The 23,079-nt window shown below is 38.5% G+C and overlaps 3 protein-coding genes across 3 annotated transcripts; 2 read left to right on the top strand and 1 right to left on the bottom strand.

Moving 5' to 3' along the window:
• Positions 1–433: 433 nt before the first annotated feature.
• LOC131687490 (uncharacterized) lies at positions 434–2,118 on the top strand. Its single transcript, XM_058971583.1, has 4 exons — positions 434–446; positions 577–895; positions 955–1,151; positions 1,214–2,118. The coding sequence occupies exons 1-4, from the start codon at positions 434–436 to the stop codon at positions 2,116–2,118; spliced, it is 1,434 nt and encodes a 477-aa protein (XP_058827566.1).
• A 1,138-nt stretch (positions 2,119–3,256) lies between these two features.
• On the bottom strand, positions 3,257–5,068 carry LOC131691090 (uncharacterized). The gene is made up of 5 exons (XM_058977291.1): positions 4,952–5,068; positions 4,715–4,895; positions 4,402–4,662; positions 3,984–4,318; positions 3,257–3,560 (listed from the first exon to the last, which is right to left on the bottom strand). The coding sequence occupies exons 1-5, from the start codon at positions 4,952–4,954 to the stop codon at positions 3,504–3,506; spliced, it is 837 nt and encodes a 278-aa protein (XP_058833274.1). The 5' UTR covers positions 4,955–5,068; the 3' UTR covers positions 3,257–3,503.
• Positions 5,069–15,394: 10,326 nt separating this feature from the next.
• LOC131687489 (uncharacterized protein K02A2.6-like) lies at positions 15,395–16,582 on the top strand. The gene has a single exon (XM_058971582.1). It carries the CDS (start codon positions 15,395–15,397, stop codon positions 16,580–16,582), a length of 1,188 nt encoding a protein of 395 aa, XP_058827565.1.
• The last annotated feature ends 6,497 nt before the right edge of the window (positions 16,583–23,079 follow it).

Genomic DNA, 23,079 nt, shown 5'->3' with positions numbered 1-23,079 from the left:
TGCAAATCATTCTGTGACACCGTGCTGGTACCCGAAAAATCCGCACACGGCCACCGCTGCCGAAAATGCATCTTACCCGTTCGACATAAGAACAAAAACTGATTCAAACGGGTACGCGTCACCTCTATTTATAAACTAACCGTATATGGTTTAGTCACATAGGTGCGAGTGTGTGCAAATGCCAACGTTGCCGAAAATCGATAGCGCTTATTGCATCGCCCGGAGACGATGTTGTTCGTATGAGACAAGAGCAACAACTTATTGACGTTTTGCTGCAAAGCTTCATTACCTAAAGCGACATCTGCTTATGATTTGTAGAAACACGAAAAGGTGGATGTTTATATATTTATCACATACGTGTTCAAAGGTTTTGCAGGTTATCCTTTACTTAATTTTGTTTTTCCTTGGAAATAAACAAAAAATAATTAGAGCAATGGACTCGGAAGGTAAGAAATTCGATGCGAAAACTAGTAAAATGATTATTTACAGTTTTAGTAAGATGAAACGTAGGAAATCTTCGAAAATATATTCGCTTACCATCTAGGTTAGGTTTTCATAGTTCTCCATATATTTCAGGTGGAAACCGAAAAGACATTACGGTTAATGTTAATCTAATCGACATATTAGATTATGTTGGCGACTCAGTGCGACCAATTCGCGAGGATTGTGCCGTGTTCGAGGCTAAGCATGTGATATTTATAGGCTACACAGAAAATTCAGCGGACTGTGTTTACATTACGGGATTTGTAAGACAGTCATCTCATCCACAGCATATACCGCACACAATTGACCTGAAAATCACTGCCAATGTCTCCGGGTGGGCGTTGAAATGTTCTTGTAAGGCAGGGACGGCTCGCTGTAAGCACATTATTGCTTGCTTGTTGGAACTTAACCGGTAAGCTACTATCCCTTAGGCATTTTTAATGGAACTAGAAAATAAAGTTTCCTTTTCAGTTCTGTTAACTGTGAGTTCCTTTCCTGCACTACTGCAGTCCAAGCATGGGGAATCACAAAAAAAGAGAAATTCAACAAGTGGGGAGCAAAACGAATCAATCAACTCTGTTGCATAAAACAATATGTTCGCCTACTTCCCCCGGACATACAATTGCAAAACAATATTTTGGCCGAGTCGTTCAACAGGATTTTGAATGGTAAACAAAGAGCATAATTTAGATCTACTTTACGTTTAAAATCATTTTGATATAAATTTCAGTTGCCAAGAATTCTGCCATTGCAAAACATATAAACGGGAGACAGTTGAACGAGCCACTTATGTATCCTGATCGATTACTGCAGTGTACGGGGTCCACAGTAAATGTTGAATTTTGTCGATCAAACGAATTGCAGAGCATGCTGACGTATGCACGCACCAACGTTTTAACAACACAATACAAATTTGCAACAGTGCAGGAGGAGAAATTTTATAGAGAGCATATAAATGTGGACTTAGCGAGAATTATTGAAATTGCGATTGAAACTCAGAGTCAAACTTCCAACTTTTGGAAAATTCAAAGGTCGATTCGGATCACCGCTAGTTCGTGTTACAAACTATTCACTTACCTTACTAACGCTAATCCAAATTGGGAAAAGAAAATAACCCAATATTGGAGCATTAAAGCCTTGAAGAGTAAAGCGATACAGTATGGTAGCAAAACCGAATCTGCTGCTTTCCAATGTTATAAACAAAAACGCAACCCGATGATAATGAAATGTGGGTTGGTTATCAAACCTGAAGAAAACTGGTTCGGTGCCTCTCCAGATGGCGTCGATTGCTTGAACAACGTCGTTTTAGAAATTAAATGCCCCTTGACAGGTGAGAACGGCAGTATTCTGGAATTGGAACAATGTGGGACGGTGAAAAAATATGTGAAACGGTGCCCGGTTACTGGTGAGCTGCAACTGAACAAAAATCACGCATACTACTGCCAAGTTCAAATGAACATGTGGGTCCTTCAATGCGACAAATGTGACTTTATCCTGTATTCTGCAAAGGATGACGACTTTTTACTCATCGAAGTGGATTTTGATCGTTCTTTCACCGAGAATATCGTTAATGGATTGAAAGGGTTATACTTCACTCGCATGCTTGCAACACTTTTACCAGATTGTAGTACGTAAACTTATCTAAATATTAAACATACTAAGATGTTTCTTCATTTATCTATTTTTATTTTATTGCTAGGTTGTTACTTATTCCTTCCTGCACTAAATAAAGGATGTTATTGTTAGAGTATTATTGTTTTATTTTATTATTTTAATTTATTTCAGGCAATTAAAATTTGTCATCACGAAGAATTGGGTTAGACAGATTAACGATACCGCAAATGATGGTCATTATGTCATCAATGTGACCAATAATCGATGCATCAAGCGTTTCTTGCAGAATTGCAAACAGTTTCAATCGTTGCATTATTCGCTCCACGTGAATTCTTGCTTTAGCAATAGCTTCGTTTATACGGGCCTGTTCGTCTGTCAGTCGATGACTTCTCATAAAAGGTGGGATATGTAGCTTTATGCCTTTTTGAGATAGCTCCGATTCTATTGTGAATCCTTTGTCCGCCATAATTTCATCGACGTGAGGATATAGCTTTTCAATCAATTGTTCATCGTTAAAGATAAATTTGTCCGAAGCCTTGCCAGAGTTAGCTTTACTACAATATGATATCAACCCGGCAGGAGTCACCCCAACTAAAAATTTTGCAGTTCTTCGTGATTTGTATTGAGAGTATGTGGCAATCCGACAGTTAAGACATTTTGGAGTTGCCAAAGATACTTCCGTGCAGTCAAGTACCATTGTTACATTTGTGAACTTGTCACGAAAACATAGTGGGATATTTTGCAAAATTTCTTCTTTCCGGGGCATGTACACAAACGATGACAAAATTTGTGACAAAATTTGTACAGTGTAAGCAAAATATTTTGAAACCGTTGCAGGGTGAATTCTAAACAAAGTTGCGATCGCAGCGAAGGATAAATTTTGCTTGAGCTTCGTCATCACCAAAATGACACGATCAGAACAATGCATACTATACTTTTGTGCATACAGAGCATCAGTTTCTTCGCTACTAAGCAAATCTCCTGTAGAATATCAAGACTTGGTATGCCGGTCCATGTATTGACATCATAGTCTGAAAGCAATAAGTCTGACAAAATCCATACTCTTCCTTTTTCCAGTTTGCCAATCTCGTTCACATTTTTAATTGTGTTTTTTTCCTGGTTTTCTAAGTTACTGTCCTCATGGCGGACTGCTGACCAGCCTATAACCGTATTTTTCTCTTCTTGAACTGGATCACGTTCCTTCTTTAACGTATGGTCATAATCAGATGATTCTGATATCGTTGTTCTATTAAGTAGACAGGACAAATCATCTAACTTCGAGTCGGCTGAGACTACACTTTCATCTGGGTCGATTTCCGAGTTACTTGCTGAATGTTTCTCAAGTGGCAACTGTTTTTTTGGAACATGGAAGCGAGGTTTACCATATGTGTTGTCTCTTCGTAGCTCTAAAATTCGCGGTAAATTTCGTTTGGGCACAGCCGTGTTCTTGAGTCTCTTACCACCTGAGATTATATCGGGTTATGAATACATAAGAAATTATTGCGGGTTTTACACTAAAGAAATTATGTTGGGTTATAAGTACAAAGTATCGACACAAATTATTCTAGCAGGAAGTCAAATAACTGTACGAAAGAATTGATTATACATTGGAACATTTATTGTCTTGTTGTAATTGGCTAGATATTTCAAAAAGCCGTTTATAAGGAAGCCAATTTTAACCGTTAGTCACTAACACGCCTATCATAAAATGCAATTATAAACAAAAGCTCGGTTTAAAAAAAATCTATGCTGTTTTTCAGATGCAAAATTTTGACTTAGCAATAATAATGCTGACATTAAAAAAAAGTTTCAAAAGAAAAGTTCAAGACTTTGCAAGTAACTTATGGATAAATGTCCACACTATTTTTGTGTGCTTCACAACATACCTGGCATGAAATCAGCATCCTCAAAATGCTTACTGCAAACCTTTGAATAGATTGTTGGTTTTTTCCATGCTTCAAGTTACGCATCCAGATAGAATATCTTTCGTCTGTTTTCAGTGGGAATTTATGAAGACTGACATTATTTCCTGCACGTGAATTGCATCCGTAGACAGAACACATGCGGTTACCGTTCGACTGGAACCACCGTTCGCAGTAGTTATGATCACGCAAAGTAGATGAAAGTTCAGTCGTGTCTTTAACCCGTCGTCGAGGAAAACGAATTTGTCTGCGTATGTTTATTCTCGGTACAGCATTTGGCTTCAGATAAAACGAAGTAACTAGAAAGAAACAATATTCATTAAAAGAAGAGCATTTTATGTAAACGTAGAATACCTATAAATTGTCAATGATTGATAGTTACCTGTTATAAAGTCGCTGCTTTTGAAATGATATTCGCAAATTCTTAGCAACGTAGTACTATCTTGCTCTTTCATGTGGAGCGACTTTTTCCACATTTGTAACATCGAGTTATTTTTATCAATCGGAAATTGAAACAGTATGGCTGTTTTTCTAGCACGGCATTCATTAACACAACATTTTCTTCCACTTTTGTCCACATACGGATCAGAACCTGGCAAGTTTTGTGTTGGTACTGCATGATATTTTAATTTCATGCGAATATCTGAAATAATTAAATTAGTTTCAAAAAATAACAAGGTTTTCCAAGAACTTACTTTTCATAAAATCGTTTTCGTTGAAGTGGTTTTTACAAATTTTTTCCTTTCGCATCCCGCCAAGATGAAAAAAAACTGTCCATTTTTTAAACACTTTACTCTCGTATCCAGGGCATTTGAAAAACGGTACCGGACCAGGTACAACGTTCATACATCTCGTTACGATGCACCGGTGCTGAATCTGAAAACGCAAAAAAAATATATTTTACACATAGTTATACATAAAATATTCATTACCATGTTGCAGAAAATCACTTTTATTCCACTTTTATATAGGCCTTTGATAAATATACGCTCTATTTACAGATAAAATGCCAAATTCTAAACGATTTGAAAATTTTATATCCGTTTTTGACAGTTCATATGCAAAACATCCACTCTAAGCATTCAGCCCCCCCTATATCTCGTTTGAGTGTAAATGTTTCAATTTAAACGGACATGCGTCGCTTCTATTTATGACTTTACGCCTTTCATTGAGTCACTAAGCTGCCCTCTTTTGACGGCTGTGTCTGAGAAATCTGCCTCACGAATGGTAATTTTCCCGTTTTTCGTGAACTTTTTAATTTTACCAATTTCCAAAAGTCTACTTTTATTGGGGAGATATTAAATTATTACCAATATTTAAGTTAGGTGTTTCTGAATCGGTTGGTGTATGAATGATTAAAATCCATCTAGTAATATCGGAGTTATAAGCGTGCAAACCTTACATAGTTTCGTTACATGGGAGATAGTTTAGATTTTAGAATGACACCTAGCCCCAGATAGTGGAGTAAGACATTTTTAATGTCAAAAGCAATTGCCCAACTACACAATAGTATACTATAATCGAAAATGTGCCCTTTCCCAAATTTAATATCCCCCCGGTGAAGATAAGCTACAACAAGAATATTGCCCCAGGCAGAAACATTTTCACAAACATACCACTTGCCATAAAACCTTCAGTTCAGAAACGTCTCAACCAGTTGATATCGGCTGAGATTATAGAGCCAGTATCCGATAATATGGATACTTCATTCTGCTCATCGATGCTCGTTATTCCAAAGGGTAAAGATGATTTCAGACTGGTTCAGACTGGATTGATCTGAGAGGACCAAACCAGTACATATATAGGACCCCATTCGTAATGCCGATTTTAGAAAAGATCCTTGCAGATCTAGACGGTGCATGCTGGTTTTCGACAATCGATTTGTCCAATGCATTCTATCACATTGAGCTGGACATTGGGTCGAGACATTTGACAAACTTCTATACGGAGTTTGGTGTATTCCGGTGCGTAAGGATCCCGTTTAGATTATGCAACGCTCCGGATATATTCCAGGAAACATTGGAAAGGCACATCCTGGGTGGTTGCAAAGGTGTGTCGAATTATTTGGACGACATCTTAGTCCACGGGAAATCAAAAGAAGAACACGATGCAAACCTCGCGGTGGTATTATCTCGCCTTCGTAATCACAATGTCAAGCTCAACGAATCTAAATGCATTTACGGTAGTCAATCGGTCAAATTCGTTGGTTTTGTTTTAACGGCGAACGGTTGGATGGTGGAAAAAGACAAGATAAGCGCGATAAAGAATTTTAGAAGACCCATCAGCTGCTCGGAGGTGAAAAGCTTTTGGGGCCTAGTAACATTTACCGATAAATTTATAATGAATCGGGCGGATAAAACAAAAGATGGGTGGGTAATGTCTGCGACATAACCGGAGAGATGTAGAATACATAAGGAACACGTTCTTCAAATATGTTGATACTCATTGGAATTTTCGGACAAAAGGTGATTTGGGCGAGGAATATTTCAAATTATTCTTTACAAAAATGATGGTGGTCCTGAAAAGGACCTTTTTTGTTGGCGTTGTTGGCCTTGGTGAGGGAGATGGCTAACGATGAAATGAATTGTTAGCATGAGGAAGTGGCATAGTACAGGCCAATGGCAGAACAGATAATAATTGATTCCTGAAAATCATTTTTTCTTTATTCATGTAAATTATAAATATTTTCAAATCTAATAGAAGATTCCTGGTCATATTTCTGAATCATTAGTGCGAACATTGTGTAATTTGGTTAAGTACAATGAAAGTTACAAACTTTCCAAACTCGACCTTCTGTTCCTTCCGAAATATTGAAATGGGGTGTCTATATTAAACCGTTAGTCGTGGTCACAATAAAAAAGATGGGTGGGTAATGTCTGTGACATAACCGGAGCGTCGTGATTTCAATTCGAGACGTTAATTTAAATCTAATAATATTCAACAGAATCACGTTTGAATGGGAAATTTTCAAATAATTCTCTATGGTAATAATGGTGGTTCTGAAAAGAACCTTTGGTATCGGTGTTGGTGTTGATGGTGATGCGCTGGATCGTTGGATATATTTGGCATGATAGTTACGTGCCTGGCGAACTGTTTTGTAGCCTCGAACGAAACGACAAGACTGGCTTCTTCGGGTACCATTACGGCTGAACTTTAGCTCGACTTTGAAATCCTGCACAATCTCACGAATCAGACACTGGTAGGGCCATTTTGTTTGCTACTAGCACGGAGCTGCACAAAAAAATCATTTAATGCAGTTAGTACACGGAGGCTGCCAAAAAGCTCGAATAGAAGCATGCGACTTCAACGTTTAAACACATGCAATTGAAGCAACACTGATCACTAGAAGAATGGTGAGGGAACACGCACATTCGTTTTGGTTATACTGATAATAGCAGTAGAAAGGAATGGAAAAGCAGTGCACGAAACGAGCGAGAGGATAATTTAAATTTTTGTTCCGTGTGCAAGCTACTTCTTTCCACACAACGTATTATGTTGCTTGTTGAAAATTACACATCTTAAAATAAAAGTTTCAGTTTAACTCTCACTAGAACACAATTGGTTGGTCCTGAAAAGAACCGTTGCTTTTATTGTAATTTACGCCCACTCCCAGCGGACACTGTGAGCCAGTTTGATTTCTTTTGCGAGAAAGTTACGTACTTGGCGCACTATTTTGTATCCTCAAATAAACCGATCAAGTAGGCATCACTGGCTTCATTACGGCTTAGTTTTGTAAGCGTAGCTCGACTTTGAAGTAATACACAACCTTACGAACCAGACGCTGGAATGCTAGCCAGCGGATTAGTTGCTCCGTTCTTCTTTAGTTGGGGCGAAATACTGGCATGGCGACAGTTCCTGATCGGTAGTTGGTTGCGATGGGCCACCAGTAGCTGGGACACTTTTTGGGACCGTCATCATTGCCAACTGCTTTCGTCCGGTGGACTGGCTGCTTGCTAGTGGTTGAACGAATACGAATGATGAGAAAAACCGACCGACCAATATTCATATATGAAAACACGAGAAAGCACTACTATCGCTCTCTCGCTCGTTTTCGTGCCATTCCTGCGCCTTTCCTTTCCGTTCGGCTACCAATACTAGCATAACCAAAACGAATATTCTGTCTTTCCATCGCCTTCAATCTAGTCTCTAGTGGCCAGTGCTAGCAAACTTGCATGTTCAGTTTTTCAATAACAACATTCCAACAATATTTTCAAAGAATGTTGCAGATTTGAAAAGAAGGAAGGAAAAGATTTTCACAAATTTAAATTCTTTTGTGTTATTGGTTAGCGCTGATAAAGGCTATTTAGTTTGCTACTAGCAAGGAGCTGCACAAACAAATCGATTTATGCAGTTAATCAACGGAGGCTGCCAAAAAGTTCGAATAAAAGCATGCGACTAGTGTACTTTGCACGTTCTATATTTTATCAATACTAGAGAGGATCGATAAAATAATTCAAAGTGTAATAGCAACATGCAATTGTAGCAACACTGGCCATGAGATGGTGGGGGAACACGCACATTCGTTTTAGTTATGATGGTATTAGCAGCAGAAAGGAATGGAAAAGCAGTGCACGAAAACGAGCGAGAGAGGATAATTTAAATTCTCTTTCTTTCTTTCCACACATCGTATATCTTATATAGCTTTCTGAAAATTATTTGTTATACACCATAAAATGTAAATTTCAGTTTAACTCTTATTAGAACACAATTAATTGGTCCTGTAAAGAACCGTTTGTTGTTTTATTGCGGGAGCATAATTCAGACGCACTCCCCACGGACACGGTGAGCCAGTTTAATAATACAAACCGACCAAGTAGGTATCGTGGGCTTCTCGGGGCATCATTACGACTGAGCTTTGTAAGCGTAGCTCGACTTTGCAGTCCTGTACAATCTCATGAACCAGACGCTGGAACGATAGCCTACAGATTAGTTGCCCTTTAGTTGGGGCGAAATTCTTGCAGGGCGACAGTTCCGATGAGTCGCCAGTAGCTGGGGCACTTTTTCCGACCGTCGTCATTGCCAACTGCTTTCCTTCGGGGACTGGCTGCTTGCTAGTGCCTGAACGAATACGAATGATGAGAAAAACCGACCGACCAATATTCATATATGAACACACGAGAAAGCACAAATATCGCTCTCTCGCTCGTTTTCGTGCCATTCCTGCGCCTTTCCTTTCCGTTCGGCTACCAATACTAGCATAACCAAAACGAATATTCTGTCTTTCCATCGCCTTCAATCTAGTGGCCAGTGCTAGCAAACTTGCATGTTCAGTTTTTCAATAACAACATTCAAACAATATTTTCAAAGAATGTTGCAGATTTGAAAAGAAGGAAGGAAAAGATTTTCACAAATTTAAATTCTTTTGTGTTATTTGTTAGCGCTGATAAAGGCTATTTAGTTTGCTACTGGCAAGGAGCTGCACAAACAAATCGATTTATGCAGTTAATCAACGGAGGCTGCCAAAAAGTTCGAATAAAAGCATGCGACTAGTGTACTTTGCACGTTCTATATTTTATCAATACTAGAGAGGATCGATAAAATAATTCAAAGTGTAATAGCAACATGCAATTGTGGCAACACTGGCCATGAGATGGTGGGGGAACACGCACATTCGTTTTAGTTATGATGGTATTAGCAACAGAAAGGAATGGAAAAGCAGTGCACGAAAACGAGCGAGAGAGGATAATTTAAATTCTCTTTCTTTCTTTCCACACATCGTATATCTTATATAGCTTTCTGAAAATTATTTGTTATACACCATAAAATGTAAATTTCAGTTTAACTCTTTTTAGAACACAATTAATTGGTCCTGTAAAGAACCGTTTTTTGGGTTTTTGCGGGAGAATAATTCAAACGCACTCCCCACGGACACGGTGAGCCAGTTTAATAATACAAACCGACCAAGTAGGCATCGTGGGCTTCTCGGGGCATCATTACGACTGAGCTTTGTAAGCGTAGCTCGACTTTGCAGTCCTGTACAATCTCACGAACCAGACGCTGGAACGATAGCCTACAGATTAGTTGCCCTTTAGTTGGGGCGAAATTCTTGCAGGGCGACAGTTCCGATGAGTCACCAGTAGCTGAGGCATTTTTTCGGCCTTCGTCATTGCCCAACTGCTTTCCTCCGGCGGAGCCAGTCCGCTAGTACTTGCTTGCTAGTACTTGAACGAATACGAATGATGAGAAAAACCGACCGACAGATATTTATATAATCGCGCTAATATGCACTACTATCGCTTTCTCGCTCGTTCTCGTGCCGTGCATGAGCCTTTCCTTTCCGTCCGGCTTCTAAAGGCCTAACCAAAGGAATATGCCGTCTTTTCCCCACCAACTGCTCTCGTCAAGCAACCCAATGCGAATAATCATAGGAACAAACATGTAGTGGACCTATATATAAACTTTTCATTATTTTATTGTTCGGTTGGTCCACTATAGTGACGGCTGTGTGCGGGATGGGCTGAAAATTTTCACTTTTCCGAGTCTTTTTCGAAAGATTTTTCAAAACACAATTTTTTGTTATTAGTGCATGTTATACATACTTCAAATTTTAATACAGCATAGAGGAACATATTTTCAACAAATTGGCCTAAAAATCAAATCATTCTGTTAAGTGTGTTAAAAGTTATTAACGTTCATAATCTGACGCGGCGCCGCAGCCGATATTTTGAAACGGGACCCCTATATTGAAAGCTTAAATGTATTCTACATTAAAACCTCAGAGCATTGGTTAACTCGGAACGATTCTACTGGACCAACCACGAAGAAAATGAATTTAACTTCTTGCGAAATGATGCGTTAAAAGCGATAGTGGAGTTATTCGTAGATGCATCACCAACTGGATTAGGTGCTGTTGTGGTACAATACAATAAAGATGCTGTTCCAAGAATAATTGCTTGTGCATCTAAGGCATTGACAGTCACCGAACAACGTTACCCACAAACTCAGAGAGAAGCTTTGGTAGTTGTGTGGGCGGTGGAGCGCTTTTCATATTACCTTCTAGGTCGCTCATTCGTGATCCGCACCGACTCAGAGTCCAATGAATTCATTTTTAGCACCAACCACCGTATTGGCAAAAGAGCCGTAACACGGGCTGAATCGTGGGCCTTAAGGCTGCAGCCCTACGAGTTCACAGTAATGAGAGTACCGGGGGAACAAAATGTAGCTGATTCACTGTCCCGACTGGTATGCGAAACTCAAAGCGCAATCCCGTTTGAAGAATAGGATTCAAATAACTTTCTTTATGCATTGGATTCGGGATATATGGAGATCACGTGGGAAGAAATTGAAAGAGCCTCAGAGACTGACGACGAGCTTCTAGGAGTCCAAGAGGCAATAGACCATTCTCGTCCGACCTAACCCCCTTTTTTCTTATTTTTATTCAAAAGACTACACATTTTTAAGCATATTGCCGTTGAAATGAGACTATTTGGAGCTATGGTGATTTTTTAATGTTTTTTTTAAATTTGAAAAATGCAAGAATGTTGAGTATTTTTTTCACCTTTGCAAGAATGGTGGGACTGAAAATGTGTGTTTGGGCAACACTGTTTTGAATATTTTTGCTTGAGTTCCTGGCAACGCGGCAAATGAAGTGGTGAGTCGCGGTACAAAGTTCATTGGTTATGTAAACAAATTAAAGTGAACCTCTCGGTGGAGAACATTGCATGATAATGTTTAACCTCACTTTTTTGACAGTTCAGAGAGATTGTTTACATGGTCTTGGAATTTTTGTTGATTCGATCATAGTATGAGAAACTTGGTTTGGTTCGCTGCCAAATGTTAACACTTTCCAAACAAGGTCGCTCAGCTGTAATTTTTTATTTGATGTCGGCATCATACATTGTTCCGTTAAATTTAACATTTTTACTTTTCTTGTACATGATTCATTGTAGAAGTAAGGAATTTCTAGCCAAACATTTGAAAAAGGCCCACTGCCAAATGCAAACAAATCGAATTTTCATGTTCTCTATTAAAATCCTGGGACATAACCTGTGGATATGTTTTCTTTTTTTCTGTTCATTTGATCTCTTGTCTTGCATAGCCACTCTTTCTTCCTCACATATTGTCTATCCCAAGATAAACTAGCGTTTCGTCGATTTGTTGCTATATGTGACACACATGAGTACGAACGAAACAAAAACAAACGTCAAATCGTTTTTTCGCTTGCACTAATGCGAAGTGAACATGCGCTTAACTCGGCGCACGGTTGGGTGGCGCATGGCTGAAATGTCACGATGTGGATTTTAGAAAAGATTCGCAATATTTTAAATGGACTGGCTACATTTGACAGTTCCCCTTGACTGCATTTGACGGTTCCCTTTGGCTGCATTTGACAGCTCCTCCTGGCTGCAATTGACATTAGGTTTTTTCGTATCCACACGTCACGTCCCAGTTAAAAACTATATCTGGCCATGTGCACAAACATAACGCAACAATGGATTATGAAGAATTTTGTTAATGATTTTATACAAATTATAAAGGGCCCGGCTGATATAAAAGTCCTAACTAGCAATACGCTTATTATAAAATGATTATAAAGGATTATTGTAACTGATTCCAAAAGGATTATAAAGGCAGTGAAATACGTACTCAATGAATTAAGGGGAGTGTCTGATGTAAACAATATGCGCAATCAAACTAAATAAAACAGTATTAAATTTTTAAATAGAATTATAATGAATTCGACCAAAACTTCTTTTGCCTTTTTCTCAAGGTTTACGTTCGGCAGTTAGACCCTTTTCAAATGTTTCAAATGTTTGGGTAGAATTTAGATTGTTTTATCGTTGTTGCGATCAATTTCATTTGGTTTGTTTTGTTCACAATGTTAGTCGCAGAGCATTTTGGTGATCTATGGCAATTGATGACCTTTACACCCCATACTAGGTCCGCTCCTGTTGCAGCTGTTTCGCCCCGTCCGGCACCGAGTCAACCGATGGTCCAGCCTGCGCCGCACTCGTCTGTCGCTATGCCAATGGCAGGGACTCGGATTAAAGGCTAAAAGGTCAGCTACGGCTGGTGGTGTTGCTGCAATCGGTTTGCCTTCGGCCACGTTGGACATTCGGCTAACGGGAATATTCAGCGATTCCGATTCGAAGGAAGCTGCGCCAGTTGCAGACTGCTTCGGTTCAGCAATACGCTCCGGTATCGGACGAAGCTAACACTCCGGCAGGACGAAGGTTTCAATGAGGGGCTCAGGCATAAGTAGCAGAGCACTTACTGCTTGTCGAGTGAACAATTCCGAAACCACTGCCACTCTCGCAAAGTTTGATCACCGTCATAAGTGCGACGTCAGCGGTATAGTGCCAGGAATAGTCGAGAAGAGTGCCAGGACTGACTTGCCGAGAGCTACAAGATTAAATAGCAGAGCGTTTTTAAAGAGACCGTAGTATAACGTAGAGGCTTTAGGCAGATGATTTATTCAGCAGAATAAGATAGCAAAATTATCCAAAACATAAGAGCTGGCTGCCGAAGTGAATCCACACACATCATCACCTACAGAGGCAAGCAATATTGGAACGCAGCGAAATTCCTCACAATGAATTGACCTAGTTAGATGAAATTCCAGGAAGTACAATTTTCATAGCATAATTTAATCGACCGAAATTGTAGTCCTCAGCCGAGAGAGAGAGAGACTGATAGGGTAGCAGCAGCTAGGAATTTTCTTTCGAAAGCTAGCAGTGGTTTCGCGTATCCTGCGCTAAGTAGAGAGCGTTAAGACAGATCTCCGAAGCATGTCAAGTGCTATCAGATGAGAAAAAACGTCGTATTTATGACCAGTACGACAAGGACGGTCTGCTGACCAACGGTTCCGTCCGGTACCACCATAACACACGGCACCGGCGACACATATATTCACAACATACTAATTACTTATCCTTCCGAAAAAGTAAATAAATTGACTATGAAATTTATCGTTCGCTGCCTAGTTATTTCGTGCCAATTTGAACAAGACAGCAGATAGCTTTATTGCGGTGCCAAAATGATGGCAACTCGGGATATAATATAAATTTACATATAATTTCTCCTCCCTGATATTCTATCAGAATGTTTAATGCTCTGCATTATTATCACTCCAATCAAATCCTTCATACTCCTTATCGTCAGTGCCGAGCGCTATTTTGCGTTTGCCGGCTAAATCAACGACAATGCGATAATCGACGAAACTTTTGCTGTAATGGAACTTGAACACGAATAATAAATAATTGTTCCATTCGAAAGCGATAACCTTGTTGTCCTCATGTTTGCAGCTATCATACGCTGGTAGGCATTCTGACCAATGGAAACGTTCTTCGATATGGGCATTGAACGATCAAAATCATTTCAACAACTTATCATCGACCGAATTCGTTACCTATAAAGTTCAGGTAAACTTCACCACCTAAAAATGAATAATCAATCGGATCATCTTGTTAGGAATTAACCCACGAGCAAACAAACAAATGTGTACAAATTTGATAAGGATCCATCATCCAGAAAGCAATCGTTTTATAGCCCAATGCTTGATCTTGCGATTCAGCATATGCCACCGGGTTTTACATCCAGCGCCGATTGGTCAATGTATGAACCAGGTTACCATTGTTCCAATCCTCATCCCTCTTGAGTTGATATTTTTTCAAAGAGCATCGAAAGTATTCAAGTAATGTAAATTTTAAAAGTCCGTGTAAACGAGCCTTAGGTAAACAAGCACACCGAAACTGTCAGAAAAGTGAGGTTATACATTTTCATACAATGCTCTATATTTTTGACAGGTATATGAATGAATCATTTCAGTATCAGTGATGCCAGGTCTATTTAAACAATAGCCTGCAGTAAAAATACAAAAGTCTGCAGATTGCTACAAAAATCTTCAATAAATGCGACGTAGAAATGTAGTATGTATATATTTTAAATGATCAAAAATGTTGAAGGCTTGTGTATAAATTGGCTGGCATAGGCTTTTTTCTGCTAAATATTTGTAATCTGCAAAAGATCTGCAGTGAAAATGCAAAATCTGCAGATTTACTAATATATATATATGCAGATCTGGCATCCTTTTAGTATTCCTCACAGGAAATTCATCCAAATGGTGTAAAAATACGGGGAAACAAGGCAAGATAGGTATTCAGAATATGGGGTTAAATGAGCAGCATGCACTATTTTTGATTTTTTCAATAGTTAGAGGTACCAAATCATCGCGGCAATAGGCAGTAACGAATGGGGGTAAAAAAGGAAGCATCCCATCATATAAAATTTTTTGACGAGAAAGGTCTATTGATACCAACCAGTGGCCATATTCACTGCGAAAGTTTGAAGCACAAAAAACAAATCTTCACTTGTTGGGACACCTTGTTTTCAAGGGTGACAAAACGGTCCTTCCAAAAGCACTTCGAATAAGAGCCATGACATCCGCTCACGGTGGTCACATTGGAGAGGCTTCGATGAAACGAATAATGCGCGAGTTTTTTTGGTGGCCAAATATGTCCACGGACGTAGTTCAATTCGTCAAGAATTGCAAGACGTGCGCCGTTTTAGCCCGCAAAAACCCACCTCTTCCCCTATCTAACAGAGTACTACCTGAAGGCCCTTGGGAGATAGTACAGATTGATTTCCTTTCCATCCCTGTAACTGGAGCTGGTACACTATTAGTAGTAGTGGACACATATTCTAGATACCTGACGTTAGTGGAAATGAATCAAACCGATGCTAATAGTACAAACAAAGCATTATGCCAAGTATTCCAGACGTGGGGTTGCCCAGTTATCATGCAGAGTGACAACGGGCCTCCATTCCAAAGCTCAACGTTTGTTACTTTCTGGGAGAGCAAAGGCGTCAAAGTTCGGAAATCAATCCCGCTTTGCCCACAAACCAATGGTGCTGTCGAAAGACAGAACCAGGGTATAATAAAAGCTGTAGCTGCTGCAAAATTTGAAGGCGAAAACTGGAGAGAAGCCCTTCAACGATACGTACACAACCATAACACAATAGTCTACCATTCACGTCTAGGTGTAACTCCATTCGAACTGTTAGTTGGCTGGAAGTACCGTGGAACATTTTCCAGTCTTTGGAGTGACTCAGGTTCCAATGAGTTGGATCGTATAGACATACGAGAACGCGATGGTGAAGCAAAACTTATGAGCAAGGACTACGCAGATTCAGTACGCGGAGCAAAAGATTCAAACTTCGGTATTGGGGATATCGTGCTTATGTCTCAGCATAAAAAGTCGAAACTAGATCCATCATTTTCGTCTGAACGTTATACAGTCGTTGCCCGTGAGGGTGCGAAGGTTGTTTTAGTCAGTGGAGGAGGAATCCAGTTTTCCCGGAACGTCCAGGATGTAAGGAAAGCTCCATTGATCGCTAACAATTTTGAATCGGATACAGATCGGTCTTATAACTCGATGGAAGAACTGCATCCTACAATTGAAAACAATACGACTGGTCAACCGGAGAACATCGATAATACAAATAACTCTGTCACAGAGCCGGTGTCCGGAAGTAACTCGGAAGCAAGAGTTTTGCGCAAACGTAGCAACATCAAAAAACCTACTAGATTCGACGACAAATTCATTTACACCGTGTATCGTTAAGAATAGAGAAAGAGAAGAATGTGGTAGATAAACCTAGAACGAGAAGAGGATTAATAAATCTTATTTTAAAAGATACCATAACACACGGCTTACATATACTAGGAATCAGAATATATTGGCTCAAATGGCACGTTCCCCGTACATAGTCGGGGATTTGTGCCATATACTAGGCTAGCTCGTTAGAGTGTAAACATTTGACGAGTGCGCGTCATAGAAATCGTCGGTGAAAACAATTAGATGATTTTCATTTATTGTTTGCTGCTAACGAATGATCGGCACCTGATGGATCACAAGGAAGCTATGCCGACGTCCAAAACCTTTTCTGGTAACAGGCAATTACGATGAGATATGTTTTCTATGGCATGCAGCCAAATTCCTGATTGTCGCTAATAATCACAAAGATGCAGTGATTATCAACTGTGTCTAGAGTAATTATGGCGTAATTTACGTCATGAATCCGTTGCATATTATTTTTTTTCACCGTAAGAGCTCAAATATTGTCAATTAACATCATTCGAGAAATCAATTTGTTTATCTCAACGATTTCTCTGACGTCACCGACAACTGCCAATTCGCGGAGTAGCAAGCCTCGTTTCTGTGAGCCGTGACCATAACATTAATTGCCGGTTAAACAATATTATTTTTCTAAATCGATCATGAACCGACCAAAGGGTCGAAGACGCAATGATATCGAATCGAGAAAAATAGCTTTGAAAATTCGCTTCAGAAAATTTAATCGTATTTTAACTGTGTTTGCATACTGCGCTTTCAAATGTATTGAAACACTTCAAAACAATACTAGTTTTCGGAAGCATTACTAAAATATTTTATATAATAACGTTTTCGTTGATAAAATTGAAAAAAATATATTTCGCCGTGTTCAGGGCAGGAAAATTTCGAAAAATGAATTGATTGCTGTTCGAAGCTTCACGAAGCACCTTCTCAAGCATACCACATGCAATCGATGAGTTTGACACAATCGCTGCGAACATTTAGGGGTAAAACTTATCTCTGCTCGGACGAAGCGAGCTTCGCATCTAGTTCGCTCTTTACAATGTTCGAAAAAGTTCACATTAACCTTAGAAGCACACATCGTCGAACACGAGGTAAGCTCTTGGCTCGTGGTTTTTGCGTTTTTGGAACATTTCCACAGAGTTTCGAAGCGATATTCGGTGAACACATATAAAGCGAATGCCTCGTTTATTTGAGAATCGCGAACATCGAAGTTTTATATCGCTTCAAGCATCAGCATCATGAAGCCACCGCGAACATGTTCGCTACGTGACTATCTGTCTTAAAATCATAAACTGTAAATCTTATTTTGAGTGTAAATAAAATGGATTATTTTAAGATTATAATTTAGGATTTAGGGATTAGGTGCGTCGCATACCTTACCAATTTATGAGCCACGAGTTTGAATGAGCGTAGTGGTAGTGAAATTCAAATTCTTTTTCTCGGAATACAATTATGTTTACTAGCTACTTTGATTGCAAACTCGTCTTTTCTTCTTCAATCGGAGTATATTTTCCCTGCCAAGGAGTTTAGGTGAAGATGTATAAAGTATGTTTAAGGGGGTAAGGGTTTCAGCGTGAAAAAATGTTTTTTTGGTGAAATGACTCTTTTGGATGAAATGATACATTATAATGTACAAAAGTTTTGATCAATTCGCTTCGCCCAAATTTCTAAAAAAATCGCAAATAGTGTTTTTAACGCTAAAACCATTACCCCTCTCTTAATAATCTCCCTATCTAAAACAAATTCTTCCTAAAAAGAACAATTTTCGGATGGAATCTCACTGCTGACGTCCGAGTTCAGTTAGACGGCGAACTTCAGTTATTTGCATCCACTGAGGGGTAGTTAGGCGTAGTCCGTTGGCCTTTGTTTTCAACTTGTTGCGGTTTCTAACGTTCTTGCGCAACATTCCTAAATCGGCTAGTCATATTCACTCAATAATATGCGATGATTTGTGTGTTAAACGTTATTTTTAATTTTACCAAATGAATTTATTAACAAATACCTACATACTTGAATCCATTATTATTGTCATTAATTGAATTATAATTTCTTGGCATCTGTACCAAACCAAGAGGAAAGCTTCCAAATGATTTTTATAAAATTGTTTTATAAGTTTATTGGTTGATTACCTAATCACAAGAGACAAAATATTTATTTTCAAACATTTTCGACAGAATCTGTTCACTTAATGAATGAAGTGTCAAACTTATTACATTTCCACTTTTATGAAATTTATTTCCTGACTCCTGTACATGTGTTTTGTGATAAATAATGAGAAGGATATTCCAACTTGTTTGTATTGTATTTGTTAACTAATTACTGATGGAGAAACGCAAAGAACTTACAAACAATGTTCTAGTGATTTTTTTTTGTTGGGAATCCAAAAACAATTCTGAAAAGGACAAAAATTGGTTTATCTTCTCCATGATGTAATCTTCCCTTATTTGACTTTTACTAATAAAAAATAAAAGGAAGAAATCTTTAGGGCCCCCTGTATTTTTTTTTTCAATCAGTTATAGCCGAAATGCTTTATGTAAGGGAAATCTCGGAAAATGAGAAGCGAAATAAATAACTCCAAGTAGAATGAAAGTCGTTCTAAACTCGAACTTTTTCGAATACTGTCTTTCCATTATTATTCGCTTTTTGTCGCATTCCATATTTTGATATATTATTTTGAAGACCCATATTTAAGATCAATACAATAGTAATTCTTCAAAAGGGCTAATGAGACTTTTGTAAACAAACTTATTTCGCTCATTTTTCCGCTACAGAGTTGAATTTTATGAAAAATACACATGAATCAACATCTTTGCCCTTGGTAGAATCGATTTCAAATGTTTTCTGTGTTGAAATGATAACAAATTAAGAGAAATCAGCAAAACAAAAGTTTGTTCACAAATCTTATTAGCCCTATTCAAAGGTTGATATGGAATAATAAAATCAATCAAGATCAATTTCGATTTTTTTTTTTAATTTTGCGGTGGTGTAATCCCTTAAGTGGTTGATTTAACGGCTTCTTTCAAAATTTATCGAACCTACTCCCATTCGTTCAGAGTTTATGTTAAAGAGAGTAGTTTATGTTAAAGAGAGTGTACTAAATTAATAGGAACACTTAAATTTAGGAAGTTATGACCCTCGCTCCACAATGCAGTTTGCGACAGAATTGCTCAACTGAAAATTATTAAATGAAATGAATGAAAACAAACATTAGACTATAGCATTTTGTACGCATGCACTTCAGAGGTCCAAGAGTTACAATTTCTGTTCTAGTTCTCGGATCGCCAACACATTTTTTTCGATTTTTTGGCCCAGTTCTCAAGGGAAATCCAGTTTTTAACTTTTTGCATACATATTGCATTGAATGAAGAACTTAGATAATGTATTCATAAAGTATTAGTAATAATTCGATTGTCCGTTCATTTTAAAAGGCTATTTTCTATAACATTACAACTGATTTAATTTCACTTTCAAAATTTCTCGAAAAATCATTTTCTAAAAGTTCTCAACCGATATAATATTCGAAAACAGTTATAAAAATGTCTCATCACACTGGTAGATGGATTCAAAGCGTTTTTTTAAATAAGTGCACGAAAAAACATGCGCCCTTCTAAAACATACTTCTGAATCAAAATGGTTTTACTGTTAGTCGAAAACGAGATTTACAAAACGACCAGAACTGCCAAATATGAATCGGGAATGGTCGAGTTTATTGACATTCCCTATTTATTTCTAGGATTCATCATACATATCATGACGTTATTTATTTAACTGATAATCGATTTTTTCCTTTGAATGGATATCGATATCTTTATCCTCAAGAAACTGACATAACTGGATCCTCAAGAAACTGACATAGAACATGACTAAGATAAGCGAGCCACTCAATACGTTGTGTACATTGTGTTTAACTTCATTTTCTAGCCCTATTTTATTTCATTTGAAAATTTATCCCCACCCTGTCACGAAATCTTGATTTTATCTCTACTGGTAATATATCAGTAGGGTATCTTAAATAAACTTGTTACGTCACTTTTCAGTTAACCCCAGCATCCATAAGCTACACATTGTCACAATTATTTTTCACCTATTCCACCCTTAATACAAGGCCTCTGTCTAGAATATACTTTTTTTTGCATAACTAGTAGGTAGGTATTTGAATAAAGAAAACTAATATCGTCCGGCGAACATGTTAGCGATGGCCCTCGCGATGCTAAATTGATAAAATCCTTCGGTGTTCGCGATTCTGAAATACTTCGAGGTAATCTTTTTTCTGTATTCGCGAACATCGCTTCGAAGCTCCGTGTAACTGTTTCAAAAATATCGATCACACGAACCAAGAGCTTAGCTCGTGTTCGTCGAAAACTACGCAAAAGCTTTTACATATCTTTCCGAACATCAATGAAATGAACAAGAAGCTTCATTTGTCCTCGCCGAAGAGCATGCAAAAGTATCGCCCAAATGTCCGCAATTACGATGGTAAGCGATTGTGATGCGAAGCTTGTGAATACGAACCAGTAACGCAAAGCTTCGCGCTTTGAAAGTATTCGAACATAGGTTCGGTTCGAATATTTCCTGCCCTGGCCGTGTTGTTATGAAATGTTGATTAGGCCATTTTTGAGTCGCCCTCTTATTTTGACCACTCACAATTTCGCCCTGCAGTGTCGCCAGAAAACAAAAACCAAATGTGGGTTTCGCCGTACTCGCCGGAGGGGAAAATTTGTTATTCCCCCGGGCGTATCAAGCAGTTGGTTTTTGTTTAGGGCGACTCTGTTTACGGGCTTTGTAAGTAATGATGCTGTCAATTTCGCCCGTACACACTACCTTAGAAATGCAGAGGCGTAATCCGCCTGGCGGCTTGTTTACAGTTGAAAGTCAGATCCGCCGTTTTGTTTTTTATTGATTTTCATGAAATGTGAAACATTTATAAATGAGTTTTTATATTTATTATGAAGTATATTTACTCCTCTTTAAGATATTACTCAAATCTCCGTTTGTGTACATTTGTTATATAGGCCCATTTGTCGGTTCACGATCGAAATGCTTGAAATAAGCATTTCTTTTCCCGTTTAAAAAAGAAAAGGCGTTGAAGCATTTATTGATGAAAACAAACACTTCAATACTGGTTGAGGTTAGGTATTTCGCATTGAAAACAATCCAAACCCCTTTGACTTGATATTGCATCTGTGTTGTAGATGATATTGTCAGATATCTATAAACCTTTCGATTCCCGGTAAAAAAGATATGGTGCCAAACTATTTGAGAGGAAATTCCCAGTAAACGAAAAGGCGGCTAGACGGGTAGCTTAATCCGCCTATGACAACACATTTGCGCGGCATAACCGGTTGAGGTTAATGCATTTCGTGAGAGAATAAACCAAATTCCTTTGGATTGACTTAGCATCTGTAGTTGTAAATGAGCAGTAAGAAATCTTTTTGACCTTTCTATCCCCTTTAAAAAGAATAGGCGCTGAATTATTTCAAGATTAAAATAAAATATTCTACGCTGAAAAGCAGTTGTTAGGTATTTCGTGATGAAAACCTATTTGTTCAATAGATGTTAATTGTACCTATGGGCAGTGATGTCCCTATCCTCTGTGCAGTAAAGAGAAATTGAAATTACTCCCCACACTCTGGCAAGCAAAACGAGAGCGCTTCTCTTTCGTTCATATCCACCACCGCTTTTGATATGTGTAAGCGCATCTTGGTGGCAGAGGTAAATTTTCATACACCCAACACTGGAACGATCTAGAGTGTGGAGAAGAGCTCTTGAAATTCTCTGTGGCGCGCTCAGATAAATTCGCCACCGCGCGCGCCCCAGGGTCGCTGTGGTGTATTCACTGGCGTGTATTCACTGGCGTGTGATCTTTGGTTTGTTTTCGTCTTATAAGCGGCAGTGCGGGTGAGATCGATTTAATTTGCACAGATTGTTGCGTTGTGTTGTGTGGATGGTGGTGGCTTATTTCAAGCTTATATGATTTTCTACTGAAGATTTCATACAAGTTGCTTGGTAAAGCTTACGAGTTTATAGAGTGTTGTTACACTACCGTGGGAAACCTGAAGTATTCGAGCCTAGGGGCAAACAAGGAAAACGTTTTACGTATCAATGTATCGGCTGGTATAAACAAAGTTTTATAATGATCTGTAGTATCAGATTACTCGTATAACAGATGTAAGACGGGATTTGTACATCCACATTAGGACCGGCCTATTTTTTGTTCGACTGAATAACTCAATGGTAATTTAACTTATTTTGATTGCGAATTTGGCGACGCCAAAAAGTAAAGTGATCCATTACAAGTAATGTCCTGGTATTACACACATTTTCGATTATTATCATACGCAGGCATTGTAATTCTCTCACACTCACGCGAGAAGAGGCTTATCCGATGTCCAACTTTTCCGAGATAAAGTCCACATAAAACAAGATAAATTTCACGAGAATTCACATTGTTACTTGTTTTTTTTTCTGTAGCGCGTTATTAA

The sequence above is a fragment of the Topomyia yanbarensis genome, chromosome 3 (assembly GCF_030247195.1).
Source record: "Topomyia yanbarensis strain Yona2022 chromosome 3, ASM3024719v1, whole genome shotgun sequence".
NCBI lineage: Eukaryota > Metazoa > Arthropoda > Insecta > Diptera > Culicidae > Topomyia > Topomyia yanbarensis.
The sequence above is the reverse complement of the archived record's forward strand: the minus strand, read 5'-3'. Positions and strand labels throughout refer to the sequence as shown.